The sequence below is a fragment of the Drosophila rhopaloa genome, unplaced genomic scaffold (assembly GCF_018152115.1).
Source record: "Drosophila rhopaloa isolate 14029-0021.01 unplaced genomic scaffold, ASM1815211v1 contig_155, whole genome shotgun sequence".
Lineage (NCBI taxonomy): Eukaryota > Metazoa > Arthropoda > Insecta > Diptera > Drosophilidae > Drosophila > Drosophila rhopaloa.
Genome location: NW_025335034.1, coordinates 6,390,567 through 6,410,928, shown reverse-complemented (window position 1 = coordinate 6,410,928; position 20,362 = coordinate 6,390,567). Strand labels below are relative to the sequence as shown.

The window sequence follows — 20,362 nt, the reverse complement described above, 5'->3', positions numbered from 1 at the left end:
AAATGCAGACATGGAAACATTAGTAAAATTCATTGCTGGGACCATCTTTCAGATAAATGCCGACAATTTTAAATTAGATGATAGTGAAGAAAGTTTCTTTACCATTACGGTTATTTATGGTTGCAATAATGTCATCAAACAATGAAATTGTAATTTAATGAACAAAATTGTTTGGATACCCAATCCCCATTTTTTTTTTGTATTCATGCACGTCTTTAAAAACCCCAAATATATATTATATTCTTAATATGGTCGGAAAGGATTTTTAACGAAGACAAATAAGTTTTATAAACAAACATAGAAATTTGGTCCTTTTGGTTAGTTAAAAGTAGGGTTAAAATTAAAAATTCTCAAAATTTGTACAAAAACGCGCGTTAATGAACTTTAGGTATCTTTTAGTTGGTGGAAAAAAATATATTCTGCATAAATCGTTTGTCAACTGAAGCATAAAATATAGATCGAGGATAACTGAATCTGTTATGGACGAGTGCTTTAAGTTGCAGTTGCCACTGTGTTTCGCCGTGTTGAATGCCTTCGCCTTCGGGAGCACATTGGCACCAGGAACTCGAAACGCTGAGTTCGCGAAAGCCACTCGAAATACAGACTTGGGCCAAACGGCGGTGACAACAAAGTTGGGAACCACAATTAAGTTGCCGCTGACTGACTGTTGTTTATGGCTTAGAGCTGTCTTAGTTCACCATGAAATTGATTGCACCGCTGGTATTTTGCTGTTTACTTTTGCACTTTCTCGGTCCCGCGGCCTCAAGAGCGTTGATTAACATCTAAAGCCGGGTGCAATGGATGGTCGGGAGCGGGTCGCAGCTGAATGTAATTTACTTACTTGCACAAATAAAGAAATTGTGATTGTCTACCACCATTTAAAATTCGGTGACGCATTTAAATTTTATCAAAACACAAAATAATACATTTGTGTACTTACAAATTCAAATACACCGAAAATTAAATAATATATTTTTGTATTCTAAGTCGAGTTATTCTATAGTATTTGAATTTGACATTGACAAATTTTATTGGAATGTCTACATGGTTCTTTTCACAAGCAATTTCAAGCAAATATAGGTTTATATATTCGTTTCTAGTAGACTGAAACGAAATATTGTATCATTGTATTGTATGCATCATAAAATATGGTATAGCCATACCCAATTTTAAAAGTAAAACAATACAAATTTTTTAAAGAAAATAAAAATTTTTAGGGTTCTTTATCAAAACAAGGATTGCAAAACACTGATTATTTGAAAACAACCAAAACAGTTGTTTTAATCTATAAACAGATTTGTCAAATTCAATGAAGTACATTTTTAAGAGAGTGGCATTAAAATTATTCGTAAAGTAACACATAATATAAATACTTTATGTGTGGCACCGCCTGACATTCAATATATTTTCGCTTTTTTAGCAAACAGCGTGGCCCAATACAAAGGTCATTTGAAAAATTGTTGATGACAGTAACTAAATATGTTTAGACAGACATAAAATTTCTTAAAATAAGACTTTTGTTTCTTTAAAAAAACGTTTAAAACTAGGAGAATATGTTTTATTTTAATAGAAATAACCACACGACACAAATTTTAAACGGCTCAGAATTTACATTTATTTTGCGATTCTTAATATGTTTATAATCTCTTTTGAGACCGGGAAGCACTCAGCTGTGTAGTTTTGTTACTCTAGCAGAGGGCATTAACTTTTTAGTTGAAAGTTTGGACCACAGAAAGAGAGACATTTCACACCGTCAAGTACATATGTATATATTTTTGATCACGATCAATAGCCAATTCAATCTAAACACGTACGCCTGTCCGTCTTTCTACTTAATGTAGTCTCTTAGTTCTAAAACAATTCGGATTAGACTTTCCCAAAAAACCAATTTTTAATTTCAGGATCGGACTTTAGTTTAATCAAATTTGGACTACTATAACATATAGTTACCGTAGGAACCATCGTTTAATTGACATAACTACATTATATTCGTCTTAGTTTTTTATCAGTAAGGGTATGTAAACTACGGCCTGTCGAATTTAGGGTCATTTCTTGTTTGCTTAGACATTCAGCAAGCGATTTAACCACCGCAAATTTGCTTTCCGATGCCCGAAAGAGGAAAGTCTTAAGTCGTCGCCACCTGCCCATCAGGACTTTGCAACCTTTTCTGTGTAGCCTGTGCAGATTAGTCAAATTGGTTTTTTCAGCCGCGCCGCTGGGACGATTTCCTGTTTTCACTCCATTCTCAACTCAAGTTAAAACGGCAGTTTAAAGTTAACGGTCTCAAAAGCCATTCACAACTACCATGCCTGAAAATGTAATGGCAACTTTACCTAATACTAACGAAAATTACGAATACGTTTAAGCAACGGTTATTAAACAAGAGAATATCCACGACTATATCTTATTTTTATGTCCTTGCAGAGTCTAGAAGGACACATTTCCGTTCATTAATCAATATAGCAGCCATAGTAACAATCGGTATATTACGAGTTATAGTCATTTTTAACGATAACAGAATTACAGTTTTACTTTTGTTAAAATCGGACGACTATTGATGCCACAGAAACGATCGAAAGATTGATCGGAAAATTTAAGGATTGAAATCAGTATATAGAATATTTTATTTCTGTAACGGCTGCAAGGGTATATAAGCTTCGGCTTGTTAAAGTTTGCATTTATTCTTAGAAGAAGGTATATCTAATAGAAATAATATGATTCCAGCCCTTCTCATGACTTAACCTTATGCAGAGTAAAAACAAGAAAGGAAAGCTAACTTCGGGCGGAGCCGAAGTTGAAATACCCTTGCAGAATATTCTGCAAATTATATTCTCCAAAATTATTCATATGATGCATTCTTAATACTCATAAAAAATCCCACCTTCCTAACTTTAAAAACACCAAAGTTATGGCATTTCCAATCGTTCAGTTATATGGCAGCTACAGGATATAGTCGGCCGATCCTTATGAAATTTGATATGTCGAATTGATTGGGTAAAAATAAAACCCATAGAAAATCCCAACTTTCTAACTTAACAAACACCAAAGTTATGGCATTTCCGATCAATCAGTTATATGGCAGCTATAAGATATAGTCGGCCGATCCTTATGAAATTTGGTAGGTAGGATTAATTGGCCAAATATAAAACCCATAGAAAATCCCAACTTCCTAACTTTACAAACACGAAAGTTATGGCATTTCCGATCAATCAGTTCTATAGCAGCTATAGGATATAGTCGGCCGATCCTTATGAAATTTGGTACGTCAGATTGATTGGCCAAATATAAAACCCATAGAAAGTCTCAACTTCCTAACTTAACAAACAGCAGAGTTATGGCATTTCCGATCAATCAGTTATATGGCAGCTATAGGATATAGTCGGCCGATCCCGGCCGTTCCGACTTATATACTGCGTGCAAAGGAAAGAAGGGTGTGTGCAAAGTTTCAATTCGATATCTTTAAAACTGAGAGACTAGTTCGCGTAGAAACAGACAGACGGACAGACAGACGGACAGACAGACGGACAGACAGACGGACAGACAGACGGACAGACAGACGGACAGACAGACGGACAGACAGACGGACAGACAGACGGACAGACAGACGGACAGACGGACATGGCTATATCAACTCAGGAGGTGATCCTGATCAAGAATATATATACTTTATAGGGTCGGAGATGTCTCCTTCACTGCGTTGCACACTTTTGACACTTTTGAATTTGGCAGGTCGTATTGATTGGCCAAATATAAAACCCATAGAAAATCCCAATTTCCTAACTTTACAAACACCAAAGTTATTGCATTTCCGATCAATCAGTTATATGGCAGCTTTGGATATAGTCGGCCGATCCCGGCCGTTCCGACATATATACTGCGTGCAAAGGAAAGAAGGGTGTATGCAAAGTTTCAATTCGATATCTTTAAAACTGAGAGACTAGTTCGCGTAGAAACAGACAGACGGACAGACAGACGGACAGACAGACGGACAGACAGACGGACAGACAGACGAACAGACGGACAGACGGACATGGCTATATCAACTCAGGAGGTGATCCTGATCAAGAATATATATACTTTATAGGGTCGTTGCACACTTTTGACCAAAATTATAATACCCTCTGCAAGGGTATAATAAATGAATTGGAGATAAGGCAAACATGTTGGAAGGATCCTTAATTTGTCTTTTCCTTGATGATAAGAACGTGTTCAGCAATCTATATTTTTTAAAAAATTTGTTTAGAGGTCTTGTGCTGATTCAGAATGACAGAGACTTGTATACAACTATATATTTTCCATCCGACAATATTGTATTTCTTCTGTGAATAAAATTCCTCATAAAGAAATACAGATAACAAAGCATATTCTCCATATTTTTTAGAGTTTACCATTGATATTGTTCTTTTTGCAACTATTCCCCACTGTGCGTCGGCCATTAAATCGTGCTCAACTTGTAGCTAAAAAGTATAATATTCGGACAAAGCAACACTTCCTAATTGCTTATAATTTGTTAAATGCTTTCAAACAGCTGACAAGCAACAACGGGTTAATGACGAGGATCCCAGGAGGAAAGCAGGATATGTCCTCACTTGTCCTCCCACCTAGCCAAGGCAATTAGCAAGGAAACAAATGACCATTTTGTGTTAATTAGCGGATTGCCTTCCGTTTTCGGGTGGATAGGTGATTTTTGGGTGGTGTTGAGTGACGGGTAGAGCAGATTGGTTTGTTTTGCCAGTTGCGGTTGATTACCGCTGACAACTAATCGCATTGACCGGTTGTATTTGGCTACTTAATATCTAATGAGCCTTGATTAGGATTGAGTTGGTCCGGGATTGCTTACCCAATAAAAGGATTTCAGAACGGAGTTTAATGATTAAGATTGAGTTAGTCCTGGATTCCTTACCGAATAAAAGAATTTCATAACGGAGTTTATTGATTATAAAAATTTACACAAGCACCAATAATAGAGAAATAAAACAACAAAGATGCAGTGCACAAAGAAAAGATCGACATCAATATAAAACTTTCTAGACATCAATGAAGGACCGGTAAACAGTCGTAAACATGATTCTGTCAATTCTGGCTAACAAATGGTGTAGGGTGAAATATTGTTGTTTAAGACTATCTTCTAGCCTTGCAATAATATTACATCTTTTGTTACACATTTTTTAGTCTCCCTAAGAAGAAAAACTAATCGAAAAGTAATAAATCGAACCTTATTACACACAAAATCAAAGTTATATACTAATGTTCAATAATCAAAAGCAACTCTACCAATGATTTAGATAAAAACTATAGTGATATTAATTTACAAGACAAAACTTTAAGCTTAATGAGTATACCAATTATGACACCGAATTAAATTAACAATTCGACCACTGATTGAAAAAAAACTTTCTTAATTTCTATTATGAATGTTGACGGGTAGAATTAAAATTTTTGTTTCTAAATATTGCAGATCGGTAATATCATTGGAAGTGGGAGGGTTGTGTACACAAGGTTGTATATACCCTATGTTTCTTACACGCATTTATATATACCAGTGCACACTGGGAAAGATTACCTTTCTTAATCATAAAACCAAGCAATGAAAAATTCTTGAGGTGTGTTGAATTTTTTTTAAATTAAAAAAAAATACGGCCAAACAATTTTACGAACCAATTATAATTTTCTATAATATTTGGTACTTCTGAGTAAAGATCCAAGTTTATTTTTTATCACCCACAGGTCCAAAGGAATAAGAAAATTGGTGATTGCCGATATTTTGAATTAAGTGGCCCATATAATTGGAATGATTTTTATACCCTTGCAGAGGGTATTATAATTTTGGTCAGAAGTTTGTAACGCAGTGAAGGAGACGTTTCCGACCCTATAAAGTATATATATTCTTGATCAGGATCAATAGGGGAGTCGATATAGCCATGTCCGTCTGTCCGTCTGTCCGTCTGTTTCAATACCGTTTGCGAGCTCAGTTTAAAAGCTAGCGATCTGAAACTTTAACAGTCGTCCTAAAACAAGTGTACGCAGATCAAGTTTGAAAACCGCCCCGATCGGATGTCTATATCCTATAGCTCCCATAGGAACAATCGGATATAACTTGCAAGAATGGAAGATATTTCGCGCAGTGTAAAAGCTATTGACATAAATCTTTCCAAATCTTATTTTTTTATGCGTACCTTGATCAGAGTAAAAGCGCGTGACGATCGGACGTCTATATCCTATAGCTCCCATAGGAACAAAAGGGTAAAATCGGTTAAAATTTAATGATTTTTAGGATATTTCACGCAGTATACAAGCTATTGACATAAATCTTTCCAAATCCTATTTTTTTATGCATACATTGATCAAGGTGAAAGCGCGTGCCGATCGGACGTCTATATCCTATAGCTCCCATAGGAACAATAGGGTGAAATCGGTCCAAATTTGATGATTATCAGAATATTTCGCGCAGTGTGTAAGCTACTAACATAAAATTTTCCAATTCTTATTTATTTACGCATATCTTGATTAGGGTAAAAGCGCTTGCCGCTCGGAAGTCTATATCTTAAAGGAGATAGGAAAAATTGTTAAAGGCTGCGAAAGTATCCCTTTTTTTTTATTTGTATATGACATTTTTGCAGTATAAAAGCAATTGACTTGAAACGATGCAAATCTAGTTTACTTATGTATACCTTATTCCTTTCGCTACTTTTTCACTTTTAGCAATTTCGTCAAAGTCTGCAAGGGTATTAAAACTTCGGCTTGCCGAAGTTAGCTTCCGTCATCGTTAATTATGAAATAAAATTGAAAAACAAAAATATACCTATATTATTTAAGTTGTAACAGTTATGACTATCTCTAAAAAATTCAATAAAGAAAATTGTGGCTGGAATGGTGTATTATTTTTATACCCGTTACTCGTAGAGTAAAAGGGTATATTGTATTCGTGCAAAAGTATGTAACAGCTAGAAGGAAGCGTTTCCGACCCTATAAAGTATATATATTCTTGATCAGGATCACTAGCCGAGTCGATCTAGCCATGTCCGTCTGTCCGTCTGTCTGTCCGTCTGTCTGTCCGTATGAACGCTGAGATCTCGGAAACTATAAAAGCTAGAAGATTGACATTTTGCATGTAGATTTTAGAAGTTCCTACGCAGCGCAAGTTTGTTTCAAAATGGTGCCACGCCCCCTTTAACGCCCACAATCGCTTATATACGATTTTAAAAATTTAAATATTTCGGAAAAGTAAAAATGCAGTTTTATTGTATTTATCAATACCTATCGAAATGTAGAAGAAATTTTTCAAATCGGACCATTCGTTAAAAAGTTATGCGTGATCAAAGTTTCTATCTCCATCTCCCTCGCACTCCCTTTACCTGAGTAACGGGTATCTGATAGTCGGGGCATCCGACTATAGCGTTCTCTCTTGTTATGTTTGCAAAGCAAATAAATCAGTAACACTAATTCGATAAACATTGGCCGTGAATGAAAAATATGATATTCAACTACATAAACTATAAATACGATTTTCAAAACCAAATTGTTTACCAACAAATATCAGTATCCATTAAAACGCTTTTTTTCATTACTTTTTAAGATGAGCAATAATTAATTTGTATTTCGAAAATGCGATTAACATTACATTTATCGGCCAGATTTACTTAGAGTTTTACAGCTTGCCATATGTACACGAAAACATTTTTAAGTTTAAGAGACGCTTTATGGGCGCTTTTATAATGCGGTTTTAAGGCTTAAAAATAACTATCAACTAGGCGGTAACTTAGTGCGATGAGAGAAACATATTCTGTCTATAGCCGGTGGTAGCTTTCAATTATCCTCTTCCTTCTATTCATCTTATTGGCTTAAATTTTGGTCCACTCTATTTGATTTTACTTAAGCAAGTAGTCCATCTCAGACTTAGTGGTGGACATGTACTGATCCAATTCCATGTCAAGATCCTCGCGTTTCACCTCAGACCGCTGTGGTTTGCCTAATAGTGAGAGAAATACATCATTATAAATAAGAGTTCAAAGGGAATGGGGATTGGAAAAATGAACAATTTTGTTTTTCAAGTGCCGATGCCCAGATCCGGTCCGGTTGGTCTCCTGGCCACTTGTCGCGCTTTTACCTGCAGGGTTACGACTACGACTGCGTCCCCTTCGAGCCTGTTGCTGCGGGGCCTGTTTGCCACCGTTTGCCGCCTTGCCCTTTCCGTTTTTGTTGGTTTTACCATTTTTGTTGTTGTTGCTGATGTTGTTGCCCTTGGCAGCGCCCGCACTGCGTCCACGTCGCTGGCGAGGATTAGCCCGGCCCGGAGCGGCAGCGGTGGCAGCGGCAGCAGCAGCGACGGCTGCGCGATTGCGCGAGCGTGAGCGACGCGCCGGAGCAGAGTTTTTGGCAGCCCCTCCGCCAGCAGCAGCGTTCCTAAGAGCAGATCTGAAATAAAATGTATTGATGAGTATTTCTTCAGCTGAAAAAGATTACCCATATAAATATTCAAGTTAAACTTATATTGTTTTAAAATGCCACTTTGGCCAAATGTATTCTGAATTCTTGGAGCTTTAAACCAAAATTATTACAAGAAGTATCGTATCGACCGTTAGAACCTTTTCTCAATATAGAATTGTCATTAAATCATGCAAATTTATTCACTTCAGCGTGAAATATCGCATTCGCCTACACTGTCCTTTTCACATCTTTGTGATCTCATAGATTGTTTTAACTTTTCAATAGTTTCGTTATTCTGTCCTCCGTAAACATGTAGTAATTTTAGAATAGGCACTCCACATACCTTCCGCGTGGTCGTCCCTGGCGTCCGGCAATCGAGGCGGAGACTCCCTTCTTTTGAGGAATCTTTGCGTTACGACGCTTCTCGACTCGCCCGCCAGCCACGCCTCGTAGTTGGCTTGATGAACGGCGCTGTCTTGGGTTCTTGGCCTGGTTGCCCTGGTTGTTTCCCTGGCCGGGACGCACGCCGAGGCGATGCTTGACCGAAAGGCGCTGTTTCACCGGGACTCGTCCTTGAGCGGAGCGATCGCGATTACGGCTCTGGGAACGCCCTACGCTGCGTCCACGGCTCTGGGAGCGACCTCTGTCCACACGCTGCGGTTGAGGGAGACGCGAGCGGGATCGCGAGCGGGAACGTCCACGTGGGGCTTGCTGCTGATGCTGCTGATACTGCTGCTGCTGTCGCTGACGGCGTTCTACGCGCTCGGCTGCACCGCCTACTGAGGAACGGCGCTGCCCTAGTCGCTGACGAAGGCCACCGCCGCCTCCGCCGGAAGCGGGAAAGCGGCGGGTGCTGCTGCCGCTGCGGCGATTGCGGCCCACACTGGCGCTGGCCACTAGATCGGCACGCATCCTGGGCGATTAACGAAGAAGTACAGAGATGTTGCAGTGGATTGGGAAAGCTTGAGCGCGATTAGAGACGAGATGCTTACGTTGCTACCCTGGTCACGTTGTTGGACCGCATGGGCTTTCCGTTGGGCGCCAGGCGCAGCGACTTGACGCCGCCAACGCGGGCTCCACGTCCGCTCACGCCGGTGGTCCGTAAGCTTCTCTGTAAGGAGGCATAAGGTTGTGTAGGAAGTTTTGGTTTCAGTACGCTGCTGCACAGTGTTGGAGTTCAAGTTCAAAGGAGATAGAGATAGAGAGTCTGAGAGGCTGGAGGGTGTTGGGGGACCACGCAGAAGGCGCACTTGGGCTCGACAGCCGGTTCCGACTCCATCTCCTCCGGATTATTCCAAGCCACTGCTGCCAGGCTTCGACCTGTCCTACGGATCTGGTCGGATTCCTCTGGTGTCTGTTTGTAATATTCGGTTTTTTGGGGGGACACGTACGCGCTTCAGCTTGAGGGCCGTCTGGACGGTGTGACGACGCTTGAACTCCTGCAGCAGGCGGGAGTTGGCTGCCGAAACTCCTGGATTCCCAGCGCCGCTGTCCACGATGCGGCGGCTCCTGCTCCGGGAGCGGCTGCGACCGCGTCCCTGCGGCTGCTGCTTCGACTGCATCTGCGTGAAGCGTTCGTTCAGGGAGATCCCAGTGTTCATAATTCCTTTGGTATTCTTTCAATAAATTTATCCTTTAAATCTGTCTGTTTTCACTGTTTTCCGCTTGACACTTTAACGGTCCTGTAGATGTGTTTCTTCTCCGAAAACCGGTTTGATACTGTAAGGACAAAGAGAAATGCAATGAGTTTTGTAGGCAGGCAGGTAAGTAAAAAAGGACCAAAGCGTGGCCCAAGGACAGGTAACGCCAGCTGACATCCATTAACGCTAAGCTCACGCAAGCAAACCATTTCCCAAATCCACCAATAAATCTGCAGCTGCTTGCAGGAAAACAGTTCGAACAGTAGGTAAACCTTTAACCTCCCCCTAAACACAGATGTGTCCATAGTTACAACCCTCAGATCAAAACATTTTAACATAGGGTCCCTAATTTATATTATTTATGCATACGCAGATATGTATATAAAATAAAACATATTTTAACCATTTTTGTATCTAGGAATAAAAAACATAGTAGTTATAGAAATATGCAATAAGCAAAATAATAAACTTACACCATAGCCATCTTTCAAAAAACCCATATTTGGTTCTATTATTTCAACGGCTGCTGTATACATACTCAAATTTAGGGTTGCTTTCTAACAGATCCTACTGTAATCTAATTATAGTCGCCATAATGAAATTTTTGCTGTGGGAGGTTGAATCACTTCTTAAAAACGGGGTCATTTTTATTTATGTGCACCTTAATTACATAAACCAAAATAGATTTCCATTTCTACTCACATTTTTCACGCCTTTTGCGTCGTAGATTCGTAGCTTCGTTTCTTCCTCGGCCTTAAAACAGACGTGAGTAATTCATGTACTTTTTCTGCGCAGAGAGTTGTTAAATAAACTTTATTGCTCTTTAGATGTGTTTTTCTTCGAGTATTGTTTTTTTAGTGGTTTTGTTCCGATGAGATATGTTTATCAGTCGAATTTTTAGTTTTTTTCTAGCGTCTGGCTGACAAAGAAATCAGGCATGGAGTGATTTTCACGAATGCGATTGTCGTGGCTTCTAAAAATACTATATTCAATGCGCATCACATTAGGGGTAGTCGCTAGGTAGTTTTAAAATACTAGATATTTAAAAAACTCAAATATTGATTTGTTGATTTTCTACATAATTTATAATACCTTATTTTTACTTTTAATAATTAATATCACGACATGCATCGGCGTTTATTCTATTTATGTTGATATAGTGAAGCTTCTAAGGTTAACTATATTCTTAGCGATATAGCGCTATGTTGAAATCAAAACATAAAATTTGTTCCTTTAAATTTAAATTTTAAAAGAGAATGTTTTTTTGTAATTTATTTTTTTGTTGACAATAAAGTAATCATCATCGGCTTACAGCAAGTCAACATTGTGCATTGATTAGTTATCTAGTTTTTTATTAAGGCATTTCGAGATTTGAAGTGAATTTTTGTGAACTGCATAATTTAGTTCGGAACATATTCTGATGGAGGTTTCTTCAAAAAATGTATACTAAATTTACACGAAATCAAGAAGTATACCAAATAAAAATATACTACATTTCAGTATGTTAAATGAACTTCTGCTAATAGGCAACTCTGACAGCCGCAGAAGTAGGGTTGTCGCCGGCCATCAGCAATCCAAATGAACTCCTACGGTTTGTAGACAGAATTAAAACCTGAATTTAACTGCTTTCCCACAAGAAATCACAAACACAAAAGGAGCGACAGCCTACCGCCCGCGCCCAGCCATCTGGTCGACCATTTTTCGTGCCCTGAGTTTACCTTTGATCCGTATTTTCGTTGTTTTCTTCTGCCTCAGTCATTTGCCGCGCGTCCCATACATTTTGTTGTTGCTTTAGCCAGTGCATATTATTATTATTATTATTATTATTATTTGTGTGTTATTGTTTACTGTGACTTTTCGTTTCCAATTCGATGGTGCACCAGTACACACAGCCACATCCATATAGCACACTGAAAGAAAAACAAGAAACCCAACCCGACACCGAAACTGAATAGACGCAAATACCGAACCAACGAGACCCTTTCCAAAGACAAGTCCAAAATGGCCAAAATGTACGGAAAGGGTAAGAGTAAGTACACGCCAATCCACACGCACTATTGCATTGCAACCTAACACCTACTGACACCCGCTTGGCATGCAAAAATCTTCTTAGAGCTACTGAGTAATGTGCGCATTCCTACAGGACTAATACTTTCCATATCTATTCCGCAGCTGCGATCGAGTCAGAGGAGCAGCAGAGGCGACGCTGGCAGATCGAGCTGGAGTTCGTGCAGTGCCTGTCCAACCCCAACTATCTCAATTGTACGTTCCTTATGTTCATAACACCTTCGAAGTTGGGGGAAGTGTTTTCAATCGAAACCAACTACCAATTCTCAGTTCAAAAAAGTTTTAGGGAATGTCTAAGTTAAACTTCTAAAATTGTATTCCCAATGTAGGGAAACATTTTAATAATTTTAAAATTACCGCTATTTTTGTTGATGGCACCTTTCTGCTTCCAGCATGCAAATTCACTTCAGATTCTAACTACATGAAAAGATAATTGTGTTGATTTTTGGGAAAAATTTAGTTTTAGGCAGATATTCTATTTCATTTCAACAAATTATATGTACAAACTTTATTTTTAGCTTCTTTCTCATATACGTACTTTATTTGTCTCTATAATTTCTGAAGTCGTTATAGTATGGCTTTGATTTGACTTTAACATAGATCAATCAGATATTATTAGTGCCGTGTTTGCCCTCAACATTGCCTTAGTTCTCAAGCAAGACCTATCTAACCTAGAAATTCCTTCTGCCAGTCCTCGCCCAGCGCGGATTTTTCAAGGACCAGTCGTTCATCAACTACCTGAAGTATCTGCAGTACTGGAAGGAGCCGGATTATGCCAAATACCTCATGTACCCAATGTGCCTCTACTTCCTCGACTTGCTGCAGTACGAGCACTTCCGCCGCGAGATCGTCAATTCGCAGTGTTGCAAGTTCATTGATGACCAAGCCATTCTCCAGTGGCAGCACTACACTCGCAAGCGGATCAAACTGATCGAGAATGTGACGGCCGCCCAGCAGCAACAACAGCAGCAACAGCAGCAGGCTAACGGGGTCGAGGCTGCAACGGGAGGTGAAGCAGCGGCAGCCACGCCCAACGTAAATGGAGCAGCAGCTACGGCGGATTGCCAACAGACGGCCACTGCATTGCAGCCAGTTCAAGCTCAGGCGGGGAACCCCCAACAGCAGCAGCAACAAATCAATGGCCTTTCCACAGGGGCCAACATAAAACTAGAGTTAAACTAGCGCTGGCAACTAAGAGTTTACCAATAAAATAGTCTAAGAACCAGGAATAAAATAGTTTTTATTCCAGACACTAAGGTCTAGGCTTAGCCTTTTTTTTGTATTTTATAATACTTGATTGAAATAACATTTGTTTACCCGCTACTCGTACAGTAAAAGCCGTTTTCGACTTTATGAAGAACATTTTTACGTGACCATCAATTGTCCGTTTCAACGTCCAGAACTGCAAGATCTAGAAAAAGTAAGTGATCGATGGTTTTCAAACGGCGTGAAAATAGTCTTCTTTCTAGTTACCAATTGGATGGAACATCCTACACCGTTTTATTATTCTATGAAGTTATTTTCTTAGCCCTTATCTCCACAACCGCCTAGTGACAAAGGAAACCAAAACAACTATTATGTTTTCTGTAATGCAAAGCCCCTAATTAAATTAGAAAGGGTTTTAATATAAAAATATTATGTCATTGCTTCGGTTCGCTGTCGACTCCTTTTGTGGTTGATTCTATGTATGTTTCAGATTTTAAAGATCTTGCATTAATACACCTACATGTTCATGAATCCACAGCCCCACAGGATGCAGTTTCAGAGCAGGTGGAAGCCGTCGCCTTCAAGGGTCACTTTTACGGCGTTTATTTGCTCTGCAGTCAGAGTTTGGACTCTCGATACCGGGGAAAGTGCTACGTGGGTTTTACCGTGAACCCAAAACGCCGGATTCGGCAGCATAATCTCGGGTGCGACTTTGGCGGCGCGAGGAAAACCAGCCGCAAGGGGCCTTGGCAGATGGTAATGATTGTGCATGGATTCCCGAATAACATAGTAGCACTCCAGTTCGAGTGGGCTTGGCAACAGCCCTCGCTATCCACCAGACTTAAAATGTACCCTGAGTTAAGGCGCAAAGTGCCCAAGGAGACGTTCTTTGACTACAACTTCAGGATCCTCAGCCGGATGCTGGGGGTGGGTCCTTGGAATAGATTGCCCCTCACCGTTCGCTGGCTAGAAACGGACTATGAGAGGGCATTTGATGTGCCGCTCCCTAGCTACATGGATATTGTGAGTGGTAAGGTCTCCATAAGTGCCTCACAACGTAAGAGAGGTGATGATTCAGTGGCTCCTGCTCCTGTGGCTTGGGCCCTAGAGTGTCATCTGTGTATGCAGCGAATCGAGCAGCCGGAACGATCCCGCCTGGGATGTACAAATCCTACCTGTCGGCTCACCTGCCACATGCTGTGCCTAGCGAATTATCTGCTGAGCGATGAGCCAGGTCACTATATCCCAGTTGGAGGAGTGTGTCCGCTTTGCGAGACCCGTCTCAGCTGGGCAGCGTTGCTTCAGCGCAAACGCCTCTTGTTAGGCATCCCCGAAGAACTGCAGGATCAGGATGAGGATCTCAGCGATGGAATTGATGTCGATAGCGAAGTGGAAGATGTCACGGAACTGAGCGATTGATTGGTAATTCTACTACATTAGTTTTCGTATAAAACAAATCATTTTTAAGTCTGTTCGCTATTATGATTTTAGCTTTAGTAAAGTGCCCTATATTCCATGTTTCTTGAGTAATAATTATTTTTAGTTATAAATGTGTGATTAATCTGAAACACAAATTGTTCGCTTTTGGTCGAAAAACACAAAATCACTTTATGGTTATAATTGAAAGTCCATATAAAACTAAAAAGTTTCAAATCTTATTCAAAGAATGGATTCTGATATTTATACTTCCATCTAAATACAACGAAAACGGATATAGACAATCATGAATACAAAATACAAAGATGTTGAGGAAAAGGTTTTAATTCCACTTTAAAATCAATTATAATGAACATTAATTTATATATTTAGAAATTACTTTTTACAATTAGTATTTATATTTATCAGTTGGTATGTTCTTTAAGTACTATAAAATAAATTAATCAGGTGCGTATCCCAAATAAAATCCAGTCAGTGAGTTGATGGAATTTTCTACTATTATTTCGGTTAAAGGTCCAGCTCGGACAATTGTTTTTTAATGCTACTTAGAGCGTTTTTGTAATTCTTTAGAAGATCGTTCATTCTCCGCTTTTCACTCATATAATACTCCATGGACATTTGCACAAATTCTTCGCCCTTAAAATTAAATACGGTCACTTCGGAGGTATCGATGGTCTCCATGTTATCCTCTTCAATACTAACAGGTTTCGCAGCCGGACAGGGGTGCGCCTTAGAAGTGTCCTTTTTAGAAAGGACAATAGACGGCATCTTGGGGCATTTGGCGGGTGGCGGTTCGATGTCAAGGTCAACTGAAAATTATAAACGTTAATATCAAAAATCAATATCTACTTAAAAAATATTAAACAATATTTTTTCCGGTTAAAAAAGGATTAATATCATTTATACTTTTTAAAAGTATTCGTTTAAAAACCAAAGTCTACTTCAATTCTCCTATGGCCCAAAAACTTATTGAGGCTTTGTTATGTGGATCCTTTTCTATAGCGTGTGAAAAGGTTTATACTTACGATCTGGATCAACAGTTTTGGTGATTGAGGTGGTGTCCACGGTATTAATGCTCAGTTCATCATCGCTCAAATTTATATAGTAGCTCTCCTGCGACGTTGAGGCTACTTGTTGGAGGTCCGCTTCGGGTACGGGATCCCTTTCCTCGTACGGAAATGGCAGCGCCTCGCCCACAAGGAGCGTTCGCTGCTTCGAAGAGGATATGAACTTGCGGTCGAAGTGACTGGAGCACATAAACAGCTGGTTCTGGGGAATCTTCGGATGCACCCTCCCATTTACCCGCCACACTCGAGCCCTTTCCGGTTGTTTGGGAAAGGCGAACAGGGTTCTTTGCTTGGTGTGCCCGTTGTCGTGGAGGGCATAGTAATATTCGCAATCTTTGTACGCGCAAGTTCTCGTAACCATTTTTAATAATATTGATATAATTCTGGCGTCGTTTCTAGCGATGGCAAAAACGGTACAAAAATAAGTCACGCACGGAAACACTCACGCAGAACAGCCGAGGTATTTTAGTATTTATCGTAATATGGCTAAAGGGCTTCAAAGCTGGGTTTTAATTGAGATTTTAATAGATCAAATTGATATAAAACGATTACTTCCGATTTGTGCATTTATATATTTACATTTTTTAAATACATCATATCAAAAAACCAATTTTTAATTTTATAATATCGGATTTCTTTGTGATTTTATTTCAAAAAAAAAAACAAAAACCTTTCATCAGGAAAATATTTGTGTGTTACACGGAATAGGAAAGAAATTTCGAAGATATAAAATAAAAAAAAGCGGACAGTCTGGCAGCTTTACCGACTAACGGTAAAATGTTTGTTTTGCACTTTTTTACCTCGACCTATTTCACGCTTCGAATTCGTTTTTTGTGTGCTTTGCACTTTTTCTGCTTCGTGCTATTTATTTCATGCTTCCAATTTGTTAATTGTGCGCGTCAAGAGTGGAATACACACCAGTCTGACTATGTCCGAGTCCGATCTGGAGGGCAAAAGTGTGTCCATCGACCTGACCGCCAAGAAGAAGAGAAAGCTGGGCTCCGCCTCCTGCGAGGGTTTCATCACCACGTACCACGAGTACTGCGAGAATACCTCCATCCACGGGGTGCAATATCTGGGTGAGCGGGAGCGGCCCATGCGCGAGCGGATCTTCTGGCTGTTCGCGTTTCTGATCTCGATTTATGGCTGCTCCACGCTGATTGTCAGTGCCTACACAAAGTGGACCGAAACGGTGAGATTTCAGAGTTAATTTTAAACTCATTTTGATCGAAAGTAAAAACTAAACAAGAAAGGAAGCTAACTTCGGCAAGCAGAAGTTTATATACTCCTGAGTTGATATAAGCATGTCCGTCTGTCGGCTGTCTGTTTCTACGCGAAATAGTCTCTCAGTTTTTAAGAAATCGAATTGAAACTTTGCACACACCCTTCTTTCCTTTGCACGCAGTATATAAGTCGGATCGGCCGACTATATCCTATAGCCGCCATATAACTGATTGATCGGAAATGCCATAACTTTGGTGTTTATAAAGTTAGGAAGTTGGGATTCTCTATGGGTTTTATATTTGGCCAATCAATCCGACATACCAAATTTCATAAGGATCGGCCGAGTATTAAGAATGCATCATATAAATAATTTTGGAGAATAAAATTTACAGCATATCATGCAAGGGTATATTCGGCTCCGCCCGAAGTTAGCTTTCCTTTCTTGTTTTGAATTTTTATTCCTATTGTTCCTATGGGAGCTATATGATATAGACGCCCGATCCGGCTCGTTCCGACCTATATACTACCTGCAATAGAAAGACAACTTTTGGGAAAGTTTTAAGCAGAAAGCTTTTAAACTGAGGGACTAGTTTGTGTAGGAACGGACGGACGGGCGGAGAGACGGACGAACGGACAGACGGACGGACAGACGGACATGGCTAGATCGACTCTCCTGGTGATGCTGATCAAGAAATATATATACTATATATATAGAATATATTACTATAGGGTCGGAAATGTCTCCTTTACAGCGTTGCAAACTTTTTACTAAAATTAAAATACCCTCTGCATGGGTATAAAAATAAAGTGGATAAATAGCCGTCCGAATAAGCTTTCGCTGGCTTAATCCATTAAAAAATATTATTGACTTCTATCACTTGACAGCCCGTCATCGTCAGTTTCGCAGAGAAATCGACCCCCGTGTGGAGCATCCCTTTCCCGGCGGTCACTGTTTGCTCGGAAACCAAGCGTGTCTTAAAGCAGAAAGGTTAGTTGAGAAAGTTTTCCGTAAGAAAATTAGTCTTAATTTAGGTAAACAATTAAAATCGTTTCTAAAGCTTTGTCTAATTAAATTATACAAATTATTTTATTATTAATTATTATTATTTATTAAATAGGTAAGGAAACCACGTATGCGGACCTCTACAGCCAGTTCAGCGAGGAAAAGCGAGCTTCGCGAGTGTTTAAGCCCCAAAATGTTACCGCCTTGGAGATGGAGGAGTTCCGTACACTCCTGCACGTGTGCAACACCCAAATCATCGACGAGGACATGCCCTTGATTGCCGGCGCCGACTTGGACTACTTCGAAGTTTTGGAAAGGATGCTGCCCCAGTTTGATCGGTATTTCTTCTACTGCCGCTGGCTGAGTCGCTTCGGTGAGTGCGAGAAGTTTTTCCGAAAGACTCTTACGGAGGAGGGCATCTGCTTTACCTTCAATGGGCTGCGTGCCTCCGAAATATATCGAGAGGGCACCTATCAGCACCGGCATAGCGGGGAGCCCTTGGAGATGGAAAACATAAGCTTGCGTCACCCGCCCTGGACTCTAGAAACGGGCTATGCACCCAGTACTGATGTGGAAACCTTTCCGGCAAGGGTTCTGAGTGCCGGAGCTCGATCTGGCATTTTTCTGGCTCTTCAAAGCTTTAGGCAGGAAGTTGACTATGCCTGCCGAGGACCTGTGCAAGGATTTAAGGTAGAATTTATGGATGATATAAAGGCGTATCATTATCTTATCTTTGTATTAAATATATATTTTTTTAAAATATTATTTGCACGCTCTTGTGTATGGTCCGACCTCTAAAATTCTAGGTCAATAGTTTTTTTTCTCTATCACAAAGTTTATTGATTAACAAATATATATTTTACCCTAGAAAAGACTGACTCTTCAATTCTTTAAAGATTATGAGTTTTTGACTGTTCGAGTGGAAGTTTAATTCAACCTGCCACATGCTCTTTTCGGGTATTATAGGAAACTTTTTAGTATTTCCACTATTTCCACTACTCTAACAATACACTGCTCAAAAAATATGTACTCGTGAGAATGGTTAAAATTTATAATCTCCATTAACGTATTTCTCTTGGGGGTTTTCCTTTCCCAACAGTTTTAAAATGATAATGTTCTTGTGCCGAGATTTAAATTTCTATTCAAATACACGTAGAATGATAGCTTTTTTTTTTGTACTCCAGGTGCTGCTCCATGCTCCCGATGATGTGCCGCAGGTGTCCAAGCAGTTCGTGCGCATTCCTATGGGCAAGGAGGTGTTGATCGCAGTAAAGCCGAGCATGATCACCATGTCTACGGGCATCGCCGAGTACCATCCGATTCGAAGGCAGTGCTTCCTTAGCCACGAGCGATCGCTGCGCTTCTTCAAGGTTTACACCGAATCCAATTGCCAGCTGGAGTGCCTGGCCAATTTCACTTTGACCAAGTGCGGTTGCGTGAAGTTCTCGATGCCAAGGAACATGGATATGCCCGTGTGCAGTGAGGATAAGATCCATTGCTACGATCGGGCGGAAAGGCAGCTGTTGGTCAGGGAATTCAAAAGGGTAAGATCTCTCAATGCCGGTCGAGAGGATTCTCGGGGCACTGAATCTGCCTGTAATTGCATGCCCGCCTGCACATCGCTTGTGTACAACACGGAGATCTCACAGGCCAACTTCGATCTGGAGGAAATGCTGTTGGCTGAGGGCGACACCGACTTCCTTCAGGAGTATCCCGGCTCGCAGATGTCCCGCCTGTCAATATATTTTAAAGAAAGCCAGTTCATCACTTCCAAGCGATCGGAACTGTACGGTATGACCGAGTTCTTGGCAAATTGTGGTGGTATATTCGGTTTGTTTATGGGGTTCTCCATCTTAAGCATGGTGGAGATGATTTACCATTTCACTTTGCGGCTCTTCACCAATCTGAAGCGCCTTGTCAAGGTGTCGGATAAATAAGAGAGCCCCATTTGTTGTTTTTGGATGTTCGTGCTTTTGTAAATTAATACTTGTTTTTTGAGCGGCAAATAAGTTTTTATTTTATTAAAAATTATATTACAATTTAAATATTTTTATTCAATGGAATTCCATTCAGATATTTAACGAGAAAGGAAAGCTAACTTCGGGCGGAGCCGAAGTTGATATACCCTTGCAGAATACTCTGTAAATTATATTCTCCAAAATTATTCATATGATGCATATGATACTCATAAAAAATCTCAACTTCCTAACTTTAAAAACACCAAATTTATGCCATTTCCAATCGTTCAGTTATATGGCAGCTATAGGATATAGTCGGCCGATCCTTATAAA

At 39.9% G+C, this 20,362-nt stretch overlaps 5 protein-coding genes across 6 annotated transcripts; 3 read left to right on the top strand and 2 right to left on the bottom strand.

Annotated features, from left to right (window-relative positions):
- Nucleotides 1-7,556: 7,556 nt before the first annotated feature.
- LOC108041474 (serine/arginine repetitive matrix protein 2) lies at nucleotides 7,557-11,039 on the bottom strand. The gene is made up of 6 exons (XM_017119409.1): nucleotides 10,770-11,039; nucleotides 9,819-10,146; nucleotides 9,420-9,538; nucleotides 8,771-9,340; nucleotides 8,108-8,415; nucleotides 7,557-7,969 (listed from the first exon to the last, which is right to left on the bottom strand). The coding sequence occupies exons 2-6, from the start codon at nucleotides 10,026-10,028 to the stop codon at nucleotides 7,869-7,871; spliced, it is 1,308 nt and encodes a 435-aa protein (XP_016974898.1). The 5' UTR covers nucleotides 10,029-10,146; nucleotides 10,770-11,039; the 3' UTR covers nucleotides 7,557-7,868.
- Nucleotides 11,040-11,576: 537 nt separating this feature from the next.
- Nucleotides 11,577-13,390, top strand: LOC108041476 (mediator of RNA polymerase II transcription subunit 31). 2 transcript variants are annotated; one of them, XM_017119411.1, is made up of 4 exons: nucleotides 11,577-11,658; nucleotides 11,951-12,096; nucleotides 12,240-12,329; nucleotides 12,826-13,390. In XM_017119411.1, the coding sequence occupies exons 2-4, from the start codon at nucleotides 12,069-12,071 to the stop codon at nucleotides 13,314-13,316; spliced, it is 609 nt and encodes a 202-aa protein (XP_016974900.1). In that variant the 5' UTR covers nucleotides 11,577-11,658; nucleotides 11,951-12,068; the 3' UTR covers nucleotides 13,317-13,390. The 2 variants fall into 2 exon arrangements, with proteins under 2 accessions (XP_016974900.1, XP_016974901.1); XM_017119412.1 differs by lacking the exon at nucleotides 11,951-12,096 and having other exon boundaries at nucleotides 11,593-11,658.
- Nucleotides 11,594-15,115, top strand: LOC108041475 (structure-specific endonuclease subunit SLX1 homolog). The gene is made up of 2 exons (XM_017119410.2): nucleotides 11,594-11,658; nucleotides 13,879-15,115. Exons 1-2 carry the CDS (start codon nucleotides 11,646-11,648, stop codon nucleotides 14,757-14,759), a joined length of 894 nt encoding a protein of 297 aa, XP_016974899.1. The 5' UTR covers nucleotides 11,594-11,645; the 3' UTR covers nucleotides 14,760-15,115.
- A 66-nt stretch (nucleotides 15,116-15,181) lies between these two features.
- On the bottom strand, nucleotides 15,182-16,272 carry LOC123037261. The gene is made up of 2 exons (XM_044457158.1): nucleotides 15,803-16,272; nucleotides 15,182-15,586 (listed from the first exon to the last, which is right to left on the bottom strand). The coding sequence occupies exons 1-2, from the start codon at nucleotides 16,203-16,205 to the stop codon at nucleotides 15,285-15,287; spliced, it is 705 nt and encodes a 234-aa protein (XP_044313093.1). The 5' UTR covers nucleotides 16,206-16,272; the 3' UTR covers nucleotides 15,182-15,284.
- LOC108038201 (pickpocket protein 28) lies at nucleotides 16,246-20,110 on the top strand. Its single transcript, XM_044457100.1, has 5 exons — nucleotides 16,246-16,257; nucleotides 16,602-17,036; nucleotides 17,954-18,056; nucleotides 18,187-18,761; nucleotides 19,256-20,110. Exons 1-5 carry the CDS (start codon nucleotides 16,246-16,248, stop codon nucleotides 20,006-20,008), a joined length of 1,878 nt encoding a protein of 625 aa, XP_044313035.1. The 3' UTR covers nucleotides 20,009-20,110.
- The last annotated feature ends 252 nt before the right edge of the window (nucleotides 20,111-20,362 follow it).

Coding starts and splice junctions, on each gene's coding strand:
- LOC108041474 (XM_017119409.1), bottom strand. CDS start 10,028: ATGAACACTGGGATCTCCCTGAACGAACGCTTCACGCAGATGCAGTCG. Junction 9,539..9,818: donor CGGCCCTCAAGCTGAAGCGC/GTACGTGTCCCC, acceptor GCCTCCTTACAG/AGAAGCTTACGGACCACCGG. Junction 9,341..9,419: donor AACGTGACCAGGGTAGCAAC/GTAAGCATCTCG, acceptor TTAATCGCCCAG/GATGCGTGCCGATCTAGTGG.
- LOC108041476 (XM_017119411.1), top strand. CDS start 12,069: ATGGCCAAAATGTACGGAAAGGGTAAGA. Junction 12,097..12,239: donor AATGTACGGAAAGGGTAAGA/GTAAGTACACGC, acceptor TCTATTCCGCAG/CTGCGATCGAGTCAGAGGAG. Junction 12,330..12,825: donor CAACCCCAACTATCTCAATT/GTACGTTCCTTA, acceptor TCCTTCTGCCAG/TCCTCGCCCAGCGCGGATTT.
- LOC123037261 (XM_044457158.1), bottom strand. CDS start 16,205: ATGGTTACGAGAACTTGCGCGTACAAAGATTGCGAATATTACTATGCC. Junction 15,587..15,802: donor CAAAACTGTTGATCCAGATC/GTAAGTATAAAC, acceptor TATAATTTTCAG/TTGACCTTGACATCGAACCG.
- LOC108038201 (XM_044457100.1), top strand. Junction 18,057..18,186: donor GCGTGTCTTAAAGCAGAAAG/GTTAGTTGAGAA, acceptor TTTATTAAATAG/GTAAGGAAACCACGTATGCG. Junction 18,762..19,255: donor GACCTGTGCAAGGATTTAAG/GTAGAATTTATG, acceptor TTTGTACTCCAG/GTGCTGCTCCATGCTCCCGA.